Source organism: Dipteris shenzhenensis, chromosome 19 (genome assembly GCF_047967505.1).
Source record: "Dipteris shenzhenensis isolate YYH24624 ecotype China chromosome 19, Dip_SZ_1.0, whole genome shotgun sequence".
Lineage (NCBI taxonomy): Eukaryota > Viridiplantae > Streptophyta > Polypodiopsida > Gleicheniales > Dipteridaceae > Dipteris > Dipteris shenzhenensis.
This window is the reverse complement of record NC_141614.1, coordinates 44211480-44226736: the sequence shown is the minus strand read 5'-3', so window position 1 is coordinate 44226736 and position 15257 is coordinate 44211480. Positions and strand designations below refer to the sequence as shown.

General features: G+C 40.0%; 1 protein-coding gene across 1 annotated transcript; it reads left to right on the top strand.

Annotated features, from left to right (window-relative positions):
- Window positions 1–298: 298 nt before the first annotated feature.
- On the top strand, window positions 299–2702 carry LOC147890515 (protein YIP4b-like). Its single transcript, XM_087390482.1, has 3 exons — window positions 299–996; window positions 1544–1618; window positions 1855–2702. The coding sequence occupies exons 1-3, from the start codon at window positions 499–501 to the stop codon at window positions 2110–2112; spliced, it is 831 nt and encodes a 276-aa protein (XP_087246608.1). The 5' UTR covers window positions 299–498; the 3' UTR covers window positions 2113–2702.
- Window positions 2703–15257: the final 12555 nt, after the last annotated feature.

Sequence of the window (15257 nt, the reverse complement as noted above, 5' to 3'; positions counted from 1 at the left end):
TCTCTAGCTGTGCCCTCTCTCCTCATCTCCACTCTTCTCCTCTCCCCTCTTCATATTTTGTCATACTCCGTGGCACGAGCACGCCATGTGTATCAAGTCGCCAGTAAATCGCAACAACTCGTCGGAATCACCTTGCTGAACCTCCTCTTGGCAGCCCTTGACAGTCGGAAAAGGACCATAGCTGCCCTTTTTCCGGTCGGGAAGCCACAGGCCACTCTCTGCCTGCCGGGTGAGCGCTTGGCTCCCGAGAAAGGGCTCTCAAGGCTCTGTCAATGTTGCATAATCTTCTTCTCCTCCTAATCTTGGGTTTCCATCTTCATGTTCATCTTCATCAGATCAAACTCTGTGCAGAGCTTCAAGATCAAACTGTTCATCTTCATCTTCATAAGATCGAACTCTGTCTAGATCCCATGCTTCCTGTGATCTCCCCAACTTCTTCTTACCTGCAATTGTTCTGATCTGCATCCTCTGTGTCCCATCCTCTGGCCATACATAGCCATGTCTCACTCCGACACCATTCCGCTGCACCACCCTTCCTCACAATCCGACATCGACGAAATCGAAAGCCTCATCAACATCAGCGTTCACCCTTCTTCTTCCTCCTCCATCCCCTCTTCCGTTCCCCCTGCTCGCCCTTCCTCCCCTCCCCGTGCCTCCATCCCTGTCACCTCCTCCTCCTTCCCCGTCCCCTCCGCGCTCCCCCCTCCCCCTTTGAAATCGCCCATCTCCGATCCCTCCTCCTCACCTCCCAATTTCGGCGTAAATGGCCCTACTGCTTTCGGCGGTGGCCCTTCCAACAGCACCTTGACTGAACCCGTCTGGCACACCATCAAGCGCGACGTCGTCCGCGTCGGCGTCAATTTGCGCCATGTCGTCTTCCCCAACCCCTATCGTGAAGACCCTGGCCAAGCGTTGCGAGATTGGGACCTTTGGGGGCCCTTCTTCTTTATCATCTTTCTTGGAGTTGCCATCTCCTATTCGGCTTTTCAAGATAATGTACGCATCTCCCAACCCATTTATGTTTATGAATTTTTTCGATTCGGCATCCAATCTTGTGTCCACATCGCTAGACTTGTCATATGTCGTGAAATATTTACCACCTGTCCTAGTGGTTTGAAACTGGATGCGTTTGAGTGGGTCTATAACGATTTCACATAAAGTGTTTTGCGGATTCACTTGGCTACTTGAGATCCGCGTTACTCCCCGCCCCATCGGTTGAATTATGCCACTGTCAATACCCTCTGTACGTAAGGACGCCCACTGTAAACCTACCGGACATAATCAGGCAAAGAGTAGTCTCTATCTTAGATCTTGGTATTTTAGGAATGTTTGTGCTTGAATTACTCTGCTTAAGTGTTGGTCACTGGCATAATGCAAAGTATAGCTTGCATTGTGGTTCTGGCACTTTATGGGCATAGTAGCTTGCCCATAATCTACCTAATGGCTCAACGTAAAGAGGAGCTTAAGTTGTAGTTCCTAGTTCTTTGGAAGAATATGAAAGAGGTATACCGTATGAGATTGATGCAGGTGTTCTGTTTTGCAGTCCAAGGTTTTTGCTGTCGTTTTTGCCATTTTGGCTGCTGGAGCTGTTATACTTACCTTGAACGTGCTGCTACTGGTATACATCTTCTTTCTGTCTTGTATTCGAATAGTTTGACTGTTGCGGGCTGCTACAATGACACGATTTTTATTTAAAGAAGAAAAAATGGAATGTGTGGTGTGAGAACCTTGGAAATAAGTTGTGCCATACTTCATTTTTCCAGAAAATATTTGCCATACCCTTAAGTAGCATACTTAGCAGTGAATGTTTTTGTGAGGCAGTTTGCATTTACACAGTGATCCTGCTTTGTGTAGGGTGGGCACATCATCTTCTTTCAGAGCCTAAGTTTGCTAGGGTACTGTCTGTTTCCCCTGGACATAGGAGCTCTTGTTTGCATGTTTGGGATTCATGCGGTTATCAGAGGCGTGGTGGTGCTCATTACGCTTGCCTGGAGTTCATGGGCAGCATATCCCTTTGTTAGTGCAGCAGTGTCACCAAACAGAAAGGCTTTGGCAGTGTATCCAGTGTTACTTTTGTATATCTCTATAGGTTTCTTCATTTTTGCTGTGTAATGAAGCAGTTCAACCTGCACTGAGCGCTGATAAAATCGATCTTTCCTGTTAACTGCTGACTTTTTCCTTTGCTTGAATTGTGTTCTTCCCCTGAATTGTTTACAGTATGGTGGACTAATATGGTCGAAGAGGAAGTTTGCAGTAAGGTATAGGTTTGTCGTATCCATTGGGGATATTGCAACTGTGCTTCACTCCTGACGTTTAATAAAGACACCTTCAGTGCATAGAAGGTTTTAATTGGATGTGCAGGCTAGTATTCTGTGTTTTGTAGATATTTCCGGAGCTTTTTTGACAGTTGAGAGCATTCCATACTTCGGTCCGATAACATCATAAGCATGGCTCTGTACCTACTTATATCATGTCAATAGAGCCCTGAATGCAATTATTATAGATGTCCTTGAACATGGTACTATTCTTTGGTTTATCAAGCCTTCCACGTGTCCAAATCTTTTGACCTAAAATCTTAGGTGAGGCTGCACATCAATATGGGTAGAGCTCAGAGCATGTTTATCCTTGTATCTTTGTATTAAGACTGGGAGAGCATAGATCATGTCCTAATTTTAAGCATTTCGTCCAACTTCTGGCTCAACGCATCTGCCTATTGTTATTGTTGCAATTGCACAACTATCAACTTTTTCAAGTTATGTTATTGGCTTGGATTTCAATTGAGGAAGCACTAGTGATGAAAAGCGTTTCTTCATAGTCAATGAAAAAAGCAAACTGGTGGTTTGATGATCTATGGACAACTTTCCAAAAACAACACGTCTTCAGCTGGCTTGGAATTCACAAATTGAGCACTCAAGTGATGAAAAGTGCTTCTTTGCAGCACATGTATTTGATTATTTATAGTAAGTGCTATATCTACAGATATTGTTTCATCGAGGTTGATGCTGTACATAGTGAACTTGCTTTTCATTATACATGAAGAGGTCTGACAGGCATTCTGGTTACAAGTAGTGTCACCATGGCATATGTCTTTGTGACATGGATAGGTACTCAGAATGAATCACTAAGGAAGCATGTGTCAGAGTAGAAAGGGCTGAAGTCTGAACCAAGGGGGTACTGCATATGGAATTGAGTGTCACCCGGGGAATTTTCTTTATTTTTGCTACAAGCTACGGTGTACTCAAAACTCGTGAGAGGATCTGCATGTGCAATCAAAGTGAGCTGTGTGTCCTATTTTGCGGAAGTTCTAAATATCAAGCATGTCTTATATTACCAATATCGAGAGTTGCCTGTTGCTGCTGCATTGAGATGGCCTATTTTTCATGTTTTGCTTGGGCAAATTGATTAAAATTGACTTACCTACATCGAATTAATTTTTTGGGAACAATCATACGACACTTTTAAACGAAAGGCAACTGATCTTCCAAAAATGAGTTAGTATATACTACACGGATTGATCTTCCAAAAATGAGTTAGTATGTACTACACGGTATAACACACTGATCTTCCAAAAATGAGTTAGTACCACCACATGGGGTTTAGCAGTAGCCCAAGGAGCACTATGAGCAGGTCTACATTTTATCGCTCTTGAAATATGCATTCCTATGATCCACCTTGGAAGGAAAGGGATCTGGTGGTTGTTTGCCTAATTGGCATAGCCGAGCATTCCTTTGAACCTGACAATCAATCATTCCAGCATCTCTCATTGATGGGCTCTATGGATACGGCAAGGAAGAATCGCCTTGCCATCCTCACCTTTCATCATAGCTACCCAACAATAAGCTTTGTTGCTCCTTTGCACCATGCTCCAACGATGATTGGCTTGCTTCCTTGTCATGTCTATTACCATTGATATTTCTTTATAAGCAAGGATTGCAAATGTGAAATGGCTTGGGTTGCAAATTGTAAGAATTCATGGCACCAGTGGTCAACCATTAGTCAGTAGCAAAAGTTGGGTTTCCCTGAACTTCTCTTGTGAATTGCAATCAAGTTTGACATTGACAACTCCAATGACCCTCTCCAAGGTAGCCACACTTGTAGTGGATAGTTGCAGGGTTCTTGTGTGATTTGATATCCACACTTGCATCCTACTTTGTATTTGTCAAAGTTTGTGGCATTAGATGTAGCATTTCTTACACATTCTTGCTATAAGTTGTGAGAAGTTCCTTTCTAACATGGCAAGGATGCATCCAAAAGACTGAATTAGGTCCTCAAGCTACATGTGTTGGAATAGAAGCATCATTTGAACTCTTGAGATGATTAGAGGTTGATTGCATGTTGTTGGAGAGGATCCATATCTTTCCAAATATGTGCCTCTTTTCCCTTCCAAATGGTTTGCACGCCCATCCTAAGAAAAAATCTCTTCATACACGATGAAATTCTAACACTTATGGTGAAAGCTAAGAATTGGCTTCAAAGTGTAATGCTAAATTATCAAACTGGGGGACATAGATCAAATAAGTGCGTACGTATGAACCTCAGTTGTAGAAGCTTGATCGGGCACGTCATGGAGAATTAAGAGAAGAACCAGTTGCAAAGAGAAGGATGTCATCAACATATAGAGCCAGGAGAACAAAGTCGGGAGGCTGAGAGAATATATATAAATTGCAATCAACAGAAGATGAAATGAACCCAAATTGTGGAAGGCAGGAGTCAATCTTTGAAAACCATGAGCGAGATGCCTGTTTCAAACCGTAGATGGATTTCTTCAATCAACATACATAATCAGGATGGGCAGAATCAATATAACCAGTTGGCTGTAGCATATAAATCTCCTCAGTGATTTCCAATGAAGAAAGGCCGTCTTTACGTCCATTTGATCAATATCAAGATCAGCTTGAATGGCATATGCTAGAAGAATCCGAATAGTAGTAAGCTTTACTACGGGAGAAAAAGTTTCAAAGCAATCAAGTCCAGCCACTTGTGAATATCCTTTGGCAACCAAGCGTGCTTTGTATTTGGATAGTGAACCATCATCATGAAACTTACATTTGAAAATCCATATGCAAGGTATAACAGTACAATTTGAAGGAAGAGGAGTTAAATTCCATGTGGAATTGTGAACAAGAGAAGCATATTCCTCAGACATGGCAGCATTCCATTTATCTGCATCCGGGCTAGTAATAGCATTATGATCAATATTGCAAAATGCCCGTGCTTGAAACCAAGGACATTCTCCTGCATAATGAAGCTGAGCATTTTCAATAACTTTGAGGGATGGCTTGCAAGAGCGTAGTGGTAGAGGAGGAGATGGATCTTCTAAATTTCTTCAACATCTCGGTAATCATCAGAGATAGGAACTGAACTAGGAGGAAAAACAGGGTCAAGAGGTTCGGGAGAGGGAGAAGTAGGAGGTAGATCCAAAGTAGAGTCTAGTAAAGCTAGAGTATAAGAGGATGGAACATCATGAGAAGTAGTATCAATAGAACTAGAAAATGAATCCATTGAAGCATCTGGTATATCAGCATCATTAGAGAGAGACACAGTAGGGTAACTTGAATAATCCACAAGCCGAATATCAGTTAAAGTATCACGAGAAGGACGTGCACATTTTGATGGATTTTGATTAAGAAAATCAAGTGAAGATGAATTTGAGTCACTCGGAAAAACATTCTCAGAGAAAATTACATCCGTACTGATGATCATGCGTGAACGAGCTGGATCCCAAAGTTTGTAGCCAACTCGTATGGGAACATAACCAACAAAAATAGTCTTGTAGCTTGGAGGAGAAACTTTGGTGCATTCATGAGCTGGAATCTTGGCGTAAGCTTGACAACCAAAAACTCAAAGAAAAGAAATGTCAGGTTTATCACCATGCCACTGTTCATATGGTGTTGAAGCAGAAAGAGCAGCAGTGGGAAGACAGTTCTGAACAAAAACAGCGGTGTGCACGGCCTCTGCCCAAAAACTAGCATATAGATGACTTTCGGAGAGAGCATTGTACGTGCAAAATCATTAGTAGTACGATTTTTACGTTCAGCAGCACCATTGAGTTGAGGAGTATAAGGAACTGTTAACTCACGAAGGATACCTTCTTGTCGACGAAAGGCTTGAAATGCATTGCTAAGATACTCACCCCATTATCTGAACACAGGACCTTTAGCTGATGTCCAGTTTGCAATTCAGCCATGCATTTGAAGTCAACGAACGTTTGCAAAGATTCATGAACTTGCTTTAAGAAATAAACCTCAGTCCACCTACTGAAGTCATCAATGAAGGTAATGTAGTAACGATTGCCACCCTTGGATGAAACTGGCATAGGACCACAGATATCCATGTGTACCAACGATAAGAGACTTGAACTTCGTGGTGCCTTATGATAGATTGAGCGTCGATGATGCTTACCAAGAATACAAGCCTCACAAGTTGCCAGCCATGGATGATCATCAAGATGCAGGCCGTAAACCAGAGAATGATCATGTAGATATTTGATAGATTTGAAGTTGGCATGAGCAAGACGTCGATGCCAAAGATTTGTTGTGCTGTGACTAGTGGCAAGAAGAACAACATTTTTTATTTCTCCTGCATCAGTGAGTAGATATAGAGACTGACGACGAATTCCCTGATTAATAATCTGCTTGGTGGACTCATGGCGAATTACACAGAGCTTGGTGGTGAATTCAACTGTAACACCCATATCTGTCAATCGAGCAATCGACACAAGATCCCGTTTCAGATTAGGAACATACAAGACTCCTGAGAGATGAAATACATCACCAGTGGGAAGTTGAAAAGCAACATCACCAACGCCTTCAATGCAATGCTCAGTATCATCGCCCATTTGAACTGTGCATTTAGACAAGCATGGTCTGTAACGGACAAACCAATCCTGATGAAAAGTCATATGATGATTCGCTCCAATCAAAATGTCTACTATTTTGACATGAGAGGTGTTATTCTGAGATGACACCTCCTGTACATGATACATCTTGGGCTTTTCATGAGCAAGATCAGTCACACGAGGTCCTGATTTGAGCTCTTTTACTTCTTTCTCAAGATCTGCTAATTTGCGTCTGCATTCGAATTCAAAATGACTTTCAATGTTGCAGTATCTACATTTTCCTTTACGCTTGGAATTCCTAGGACCTATGTGTGATCTAAACGGAGGTGTGGTGTGTGAAACAAGAGCATGATATGGAGTACGAACAGTCGTTGGAGTAGTCATCTGCATGCCAAGATCAATTCGCATTACCTATTCTTCCTGAAGTGCATTTGCAACCTGGTCCCAAGTGAGCTGCTTATTTGTCACGAGTGAACTGCGAAAACTATGCGTGGTACTAGGTAAGGACTGATACAATTTGAGCTTTTGTTGTCCCAATGGAACCTTGTAAGCATCACCAGTGCAAGCCAATTGATTGAAAAGTTATTTCATAGGGCGAACGTGCATACGTAAGTCCTTGCTATCTTTATAATGTAAATTATCTAGCTTATGGAAAATATGCAATACGTCCATTTCAGAACATTTCTCATATTTCAGAATGAGCCACGCCCACAGTGCAGTGCTAGACTCACAGGGAGCCTCCAAAATAATCTCCTTATTCAAGCTCAGGCCAATGGTTGCCAAAGCTTTATCATCGTTTGTCTGCCAAAGCTTTATCATCCTTTGTCTGCCACACTTTGCCTTCAAGATCTGCAGTAGGCTTCAACTCAGTTCCCATGACAATCCCATAGAAACCTTCACCCTTGAGATGAAGTGCCATCATGCGCTTCCAAGCCTCAAAGCTGGTCCCATCGAAAATTGGAACAAGGCGCAGAGTTGAAGTTGATGTAGCGGTCGTCATGTTGATTAATCAGTCGAAGGTCACAAGTAGTCTTATAGTCTGAGCCTGTAGGATTGTAATCCTTGCCTATGATTGAGGAATGTCAAGTGCATCTAAATCAATGTGTGCGCGGTGATCCAGCGACCTTCATGTGCTCCCATGCAGTCAAGATTGACTTCCATGTGCTTCCATACAATTAGGGTATAGCAATTAAGAAAGGAGATGTGGTTGACGCTATCACAATGTACATGAAGTGGGAAAAAGGGTTTTCCTTCTGTGCAACGCAATGAGACATGAGTTGTCGGTGGCAGAACGCCCACAGGCATGTTCATGTGGATCAGACGGTGGGAAGAAAAGTCAGAAATAGGCCAGAACAAGCATGCTGGAATTCAGCTTTGCTCATCAATCATCATACAAGTGCATGGACAACAGCAAAGTTGCAAACATGCAGTTGACGATCCATATTACCTATCAGGAGTTATATCCTCTAGCAACTCATGACGCATGACGCTGCCCAGGACACTCTTTGTTTCCTGCAGTTCTTCTCAATTTACAACTTCTCCCTCAATTTTGTTCCACCTTCCTCTCGCAGCTCCTCAATCTTCCAGTATTACCATGAACTGGAAAAAAACAATGCATTCGGCAAGCTCCCGCCGCCGCCCCCTATTCGTCGGTAGAACCGGCAGTAGCTTGACAGTCGATGAACCTTTTCTGTTTGGCCATTTGTCAATACTAATTAGTTCTTGGAAATTGCAATAAGGGCTAGAAGCTCTGTGCAGGCGACATCCTGAGATCCAAAGCTTCAACAGACGCCTTGTCACAAGAACAAACGTATGGATCTTTTTCTCTTTTAAGGAGAGGTTTGGGGGAGGACGATTGGAGCAATTTCAATAGTTGGATTTGATTAAAATTTTTGAGCCATTGGATGAATAGGGATCACTTTCACACCGACCATTTCTCCCTTCTTCCTACGTACGGGACTATTCGTTTTCCCCTCTTTGTGGTGCTCACCCTCCTCGCTCTCATCTTCTTCGTTATCACCTTGCAGTTCATGATGGTATAGGCTGGCTTTGAAGCTATGCGCTCCTCCTTCACACAGTTATAGCAGCAGCAGCTCCAGCTTCACCTTCTCTTTGCCCCCCTACCTCCTCCCTTCCTTTCTCCCAATTTACCAGACTACCTCCCCTTGCCGTCATCCCTTTTCCACAGTCTTTGCTGCATCCCAAAACCCCCCACCAAATACGAGGGGATGAGCAAGAAGGTTGGAGGTCAGCATTTAATTCGAGGCTAAAGACGTTTGTGCAAGAAATGATAGCTTTCGAGGAATGCGTCGTGGCTTGGGATGAAATGAAAGAGCTCAACGTGCTGGGAAAACTTGATCAGATTCAAGAGGAACAAGAGTCTCCATTCGTGATGATTGTGCTCGATTTGCTCGGTATTACCACAGGCTGGGCATCCACCACCAACCGGTTGCAAGATGTTCATCTACTGGATTTACAACTGCAAGAGAACGAGAGGCACAAACAACTGGAAGATCTCCGCAAGGTCCTATATAATAGAAGCCAGGTTGGAATCATCAGCGTGATGCAGAAATATATGGCGAAATCTCTGCTACGCAAAAAGGAGCAAGATGGGATGCTACACATTTCAATTGACTACATTATTGCAATACTCTTCATCTGAAAGAACTGGGTGAACTTAAATTATTCTTTCACGTAGCAGTATCAAATAATTTTTATTGGTGCTGAGGCAAGACATTTCATACTTTCACACTCTTGTAAAGCCAAGCCAAGAGAGATTCATGAGAGTCCTTTAATCCGTAGCAACACGTGGGCAGTGTACTAGTAGAAGCTTAAGGGCAAGAATCTGAGAAGGGGGCTGCGACCAATTCCGATATGGAAACCAAGAAGGCGTTCCACTTGCAATTGACTAATGAGGAGAAGCAAAAGCGTAAAGAAATTCCGCAGCATTCTGGACGTTGAGGAAGAAACCAAAGCAGTCCATGTCGATGGAGAGGCTAAGGGGGAGCTAAAGACAGTGCTGGAAACTACAGAGGAAGTGAAGGCCTCAGGGCAGTTCATCAACAAGAAGGTGGTCTGAATTAAAGAGAACGACCCATTGCCAGAAAGCGAGAAATTTTTGTAGGATATAAAACAGTAGAAAGACAGTAAATGAGAATTAGCATCTTCGCAATAGATAATGAATCAGCAGAGGAAGAAAATGAGATTGGTGTCTTCGCCACCCTCCTAGGCTCATCTCTAGGCTACAAATCCAATGAGCCTCTAGGCTAGCAATCCAATGCTCCGACCATTGGTCCTCCTTTGGAGCTTCTGGCCAATGCAAGGATGCCTTCACATTTCCTCTTCTCACCCACTAAAAATGTCTTTGGATCTTAGGAATCCGCAAACAACCCCGGCTATCTTCATGCAAGTACAACGGGGTTGGAGCGTCGATTTGATGTTGTCACTACTACGAGCACTAAGTCATGGATCCTCCTCAATTTGTAATTGAATGCAAGACTAAAGAAACCCATCCAACACATATAATTATTTGAAATTGAATTATCTTTTATATTAGAACAATATAGCATTTTTACTATATATTTCAAATTTAAGAAGATTGTGGTTCTATTATAGTTTAAAATAAAGACCATTTTAATATATAGTTTTTGTAAAAAGTAGATTATGCAAAATTTCATTCATAAGTTTTAGCAAAAGATAAATTATGGTTATAGGCTAATCTAGAATATCTCAAAGATATTTAAATTGATTTGGTATTGTAAATTTCATTTTTAATAGGTTCATCATTTATTATGGTCACATTCTTAAAGCGCACTAATAGATCATAGTTTAAATTATCATTACATTATCCAAGTACGTACCTTTTTGAAATAAATACTTATAGTCTAAAATAAAGTATATTTTCCCTCATAAGTTGTATTCAAATTGATATTTGAATTTCTTCATGGAAAATACTTTCAACTAAAACTAGATTATGGTTTTGACTTGTAATTGTAAATTCTATTTTGATAGCTTCTTCATTTATTGCGATCACATTCTCAAAGTGCATTATTCAATCAAAATTCAATTTTTTATTACATTATCCACATAAGTTCCTTCTGCTTTCTCTCAAAAGTTGTATTCAAAGTGAAATTTGAAGTTTTTCATTGAAAATAATTTCACGTTACACTTAAATTTGTTCTTCCTCATAAGTATTATTCAAAGTAATATTTGGAGTTCACCATCTCCCATCTTAATCTCTTCCATTAGTCCTCCGTTTCCCATCTTGGTTTGTTTCCATTCAATATCTTTCCAGGAGAGAGAGAGAGAGAGAGAGAGAGAGAGAGAGAGAAAGAGAGAGAGAGAGAGAGAGAGAGAATTCTTGGCATGTATTTTCTTAAATGGTTGCCATATATAAAATATTTCAAAAAAAAAAAAAGGCATATACAGTTATCATTACGTCATCACAAAAAAATGATACTTGAAATTCCATTTATTTTTACATTTAAAAAAAGCAATTTAATTTAATATTAAATGAAAGTAGATAATGTGTGGATTAAATTTATTTATTATCTCAAAGATATATAATTTGATTTTGAATTGAAAATTTGGTTTTTAATAGGTTCTTGATTTAGTGCTGTCACATTCTCAAAGCAATATTCACACAAATGTTAAATTATTTAAACATTATCCAGGTAAGTACCTTATCGAAAGATATACTTCTAGCTTAAAATAAAATCTAATTCCTCACATAAGTTGTATTCATCGTGATATTTGTATTTTCCATTCTCCAGTAATAGATAAATGTGAATTTCTATTTCAAATTTAAGTACATTGTGGTTTAATTATAGTTTAAAATAAAAACAACTTTTATGTATAATTCTAAGACAAATTAGATTTTGCACTTTTTCATTCATAGAGTTTTAGTTTAAACTACAATATGATTGTAGGCATTACAACTATTACTAAATTATATATTATAATAATTAATTAAATCATATTTTATATTATAAAAAAATAGCCGCATATATATTATAATAATACTAATATTATATAGTATGAATATTAATTAAATCATATTCTATATTACATTTCTTTTTTAAGATATTGCTAGATATTTGATAGTTTATATGTCTATTCGGTAAAGCTGTGTCAATAACTACTAAAATACATTAGCATAAATTTTTCTTAAGTAGTATAGTGACGAGTATGGTTTTATAAGTGATTATTGCATAATTTAAGCATAAATGATAATAACAAAAAAAAAGAAAAAGATTAGTAAATGTATCTCACACACATAGACACTTATTTCTTTACACACACACACACAAATATTTCCCTATCTATGAATTATTATTTTATGTACCCCCGTGAAATCTTTCCTTTATATTTTCTTTTTAACCACCCCACATACCAAGTCCACTAATCGTCCCATACCTCCTCTAATCCCTTCTTAGCCCATGCACTCATTCACTGCTTACTCCACTTGTGACTTAAACTTCACTTGTGGCTAAATTATTTTTTTAATTATCTAAGAATCCATATGGTTGTCTATATTCCTAAGTAAAGCGATAACAAGCCGGGGAAAACAGGCATTACTTGTCTACCCAAACATAACTATGATGTTCTAACACCTAGTTTGTTTAGATGGTGGCAGGTAAGTGGACCCCAACCTTGGAACCGAGACTACTTGAGGATTCGACATCTTTCTTCAATATTATGTTTGTCAAACTCAATATTATTAAAAATTATTAATTTTGATCGAAATTTTTGCAAACTCTAGTTGCATTTTTTAAATTAGATGTCTCGAATATTTTTTCCTTATATGTTCCTCTTTTTTAACTTTTTATCCAATTGATGGAATTAATTGTATGGCTCAATTATTGATGGGACTTTTTAATCTAAACACACACTTTGATTTCCCAACTAGCCTTTGGTCTTTGATTTTCCAACTAGCCTTTGGTTGGGCTAGTGCCATACAATTAATTCACATCGATTGGATAATTCTTTAGCATGGATAATCCCTAGTCATGTTGTGATCCACCTTATTTTTTACTAACTTTTTATTTATTTTGCATAAGTGGTTTACACATTTAGGATTGTCATTATTTTTTCATTTTGACACTTATCATACAGATCTACTTTTATTCACTTATTATCAGTACATGGGGAGTAAGTTCCACATGGTGGGCTTATTCCCCACCATGTGGTCTTACCCTTTGGGTTGGGGGTGGGCTACACACACACACACACACTATTAACTAGAAAAGAATTCGAGGCATGATGCTAGACGTGCGGCATGGCAACGCTCGAGGGCCATAGAGGAAAAGGGAACGTGAGGGAAGAAGCATTAACATAGGTGGGGAAAAAGGATTAAGAGGGGTGGGGATGAAGAGAGGGACTATGCCACAAGCAGGAAGGGAGAGGGGGAAGAGGAGCATGTACATGATGGGAGGTGGAATGTAGAGATGGAGAAATCAAGGGAAGAGAGTCATGCTTTATTTGAAAGGAAGGATGGGGGTGGGAAATCAAAGTACTAGCTAGGTGGCTTTACAAGAATGAGCATGCTACAACAAGGAATAGCCCCCTCCTTTTATAGCCAAGAGAGAGGGTCTCTCCCAATGAATGCATCCTCCAACATGCATGGTGTGTGTGGAAAAGTCTCCCATGTGGGCTAGGTGGGTATGCACTCTCAATTGTGTGCAACAACCCTTTGCCTCATTTTTCCACATAAATCAAACCCCATATCCCAAGTTTGAGATACTCCCTTGGTCTCTTCCCAATTTTATAATACATTCAAACATCTCAAAGGACAAGTGGAGGGTTGGCACAAGGAGTCTTGCCACCTCATCCTACTTTCCCCATTATTTAACTTGCATACTTTGACTATCTACACCCCCCCACATGGGCCTACCCTACATGGAGGGAATAATCCAATATAATATTCATCTCCACCTATTTTATATTACTTCTCCCATGGTCCTTAGTCCATGTCTCACTAAATGCAGGCATGGGACCGCCTAGGTGGAGGGGTGGCACATGGAGGAACCATGCCACCTTAACATTTTATAATATAACTACCATGGATTATGTACAACACACCATATGGATCCTCTTATGTGGAAGGGTGGCACATGGTCATGCCCTGCCACCTCAACCCTGGGCCCTATGCATAGCATATTTTATTATACTATTGCCACACATACAAGCACACACATATATTTATGCCTTTTACCTTGGTCAAATTTATCCATAACAACACACACACACACACAATAAATAAATTTGATTAATAAATGTATCTCACACACACAAATACTTATTTCTTTACACACACACACACACACACACACACACATGAATACTTCCCTAACTATGAATTATTCTATCCTTCATATTTTCTTTTTAACCACCCCACATACCAAGCCCACTAATCGTCCCATACCTCCTCGAATCCCTTCTTAACCCATGCACTCATTCGCTCCTTACTCCACTTGTGACTTAAACTTCACTTGTGGCTAATTGTTTTTTTAATTATCTAAGAATCCATATGGTTGTCTATCATAGGGGATTCACTAGTAGTAATAAGGAGACGTCACCTGCGTGCAATAAATATATGAAAATTCCCCTTATCTACTCCCTATTTACGGGATTGTATGCCACCTTAGTTAGCTGAGTTTGGTTTGAGACCCACATATAGGGTTCACCTATTCCTTTTGTACTTAGAGAGTTCTTTTGGCTTTCACAACTAAGAAGAGGAAAATTGTTTTCAGCCTCCACCTTTGTGTATATTCCCCCATTGTATATGTGAGAAAGCTGCAAGTGAGACTCCTTACTTCCCTCCCACTCTCTTCACAATTATTAGTTCAGGAATTTTGGAGATCATTCAAAGAAGAATCCAAGCTTGGATTAATAGAAATATCAAGATTAAATTGTTTTAAAAAGGTGATTTGGTACTCATGTACAATTCCAAGTTGGGACCTCATCCAGGAAAACTCAAGTTGAGATATGATGGACCTTATAGGAAGTAATGACACAAGGGACATTCTTGGTTAGTCATTTGCATGGGAACAACTTTCCTAAGTTGGTGAATGGTTTTAGGCTTAAACCATATTTTGGTAATGATCCGACTAAATCTCAACTTGGAGTTGGAGTATGTGGAGATACTAGCATGGGTGCAGTGATGGTTTGTATCTGTCAACTACAAAGATAAGCATTGTGAAGAAGGCAATTCAGTTGATAGTTATGCAGTAGGTACAGCATTGGCAAGTTGTTGATGTCCGATTGGAGTTTGATCTGAAGGGTTCGCAATATAAAGAAATGTTGAAAGTGATATATACATATTTGTGGAGGCTGAGGTAGCGTGGTTGGGTTAGTCAAAGCATGGCTAAATTTTGTGTAGAGTGGATTGCAATGGTAAGTTTTGACTGGGCAAGAGTCT

Coding starts and splice junctions, on each gene's coding strand:
- LOC147890515 (XM_087390482.1), top strand. CDS start 499: ATGTCTCACTCCGACACCATTCCGCTGCACCACCCTTCCTCACAATCC. Junction 997..1,543: donor ATTCGGCTTTTCAAGATAAT/GTACGCATCTCC, acceptor TCTGTTTTGCAG/TCCAAGGTTTTTGCTGTCGT. Junction 1,619..1,854: donor CCTTGAACGTGCTGCTACTG/GTATACATCTTC, acceptor TGCTTTGTGTAG/GGTGGGCACATCATCTTCTT.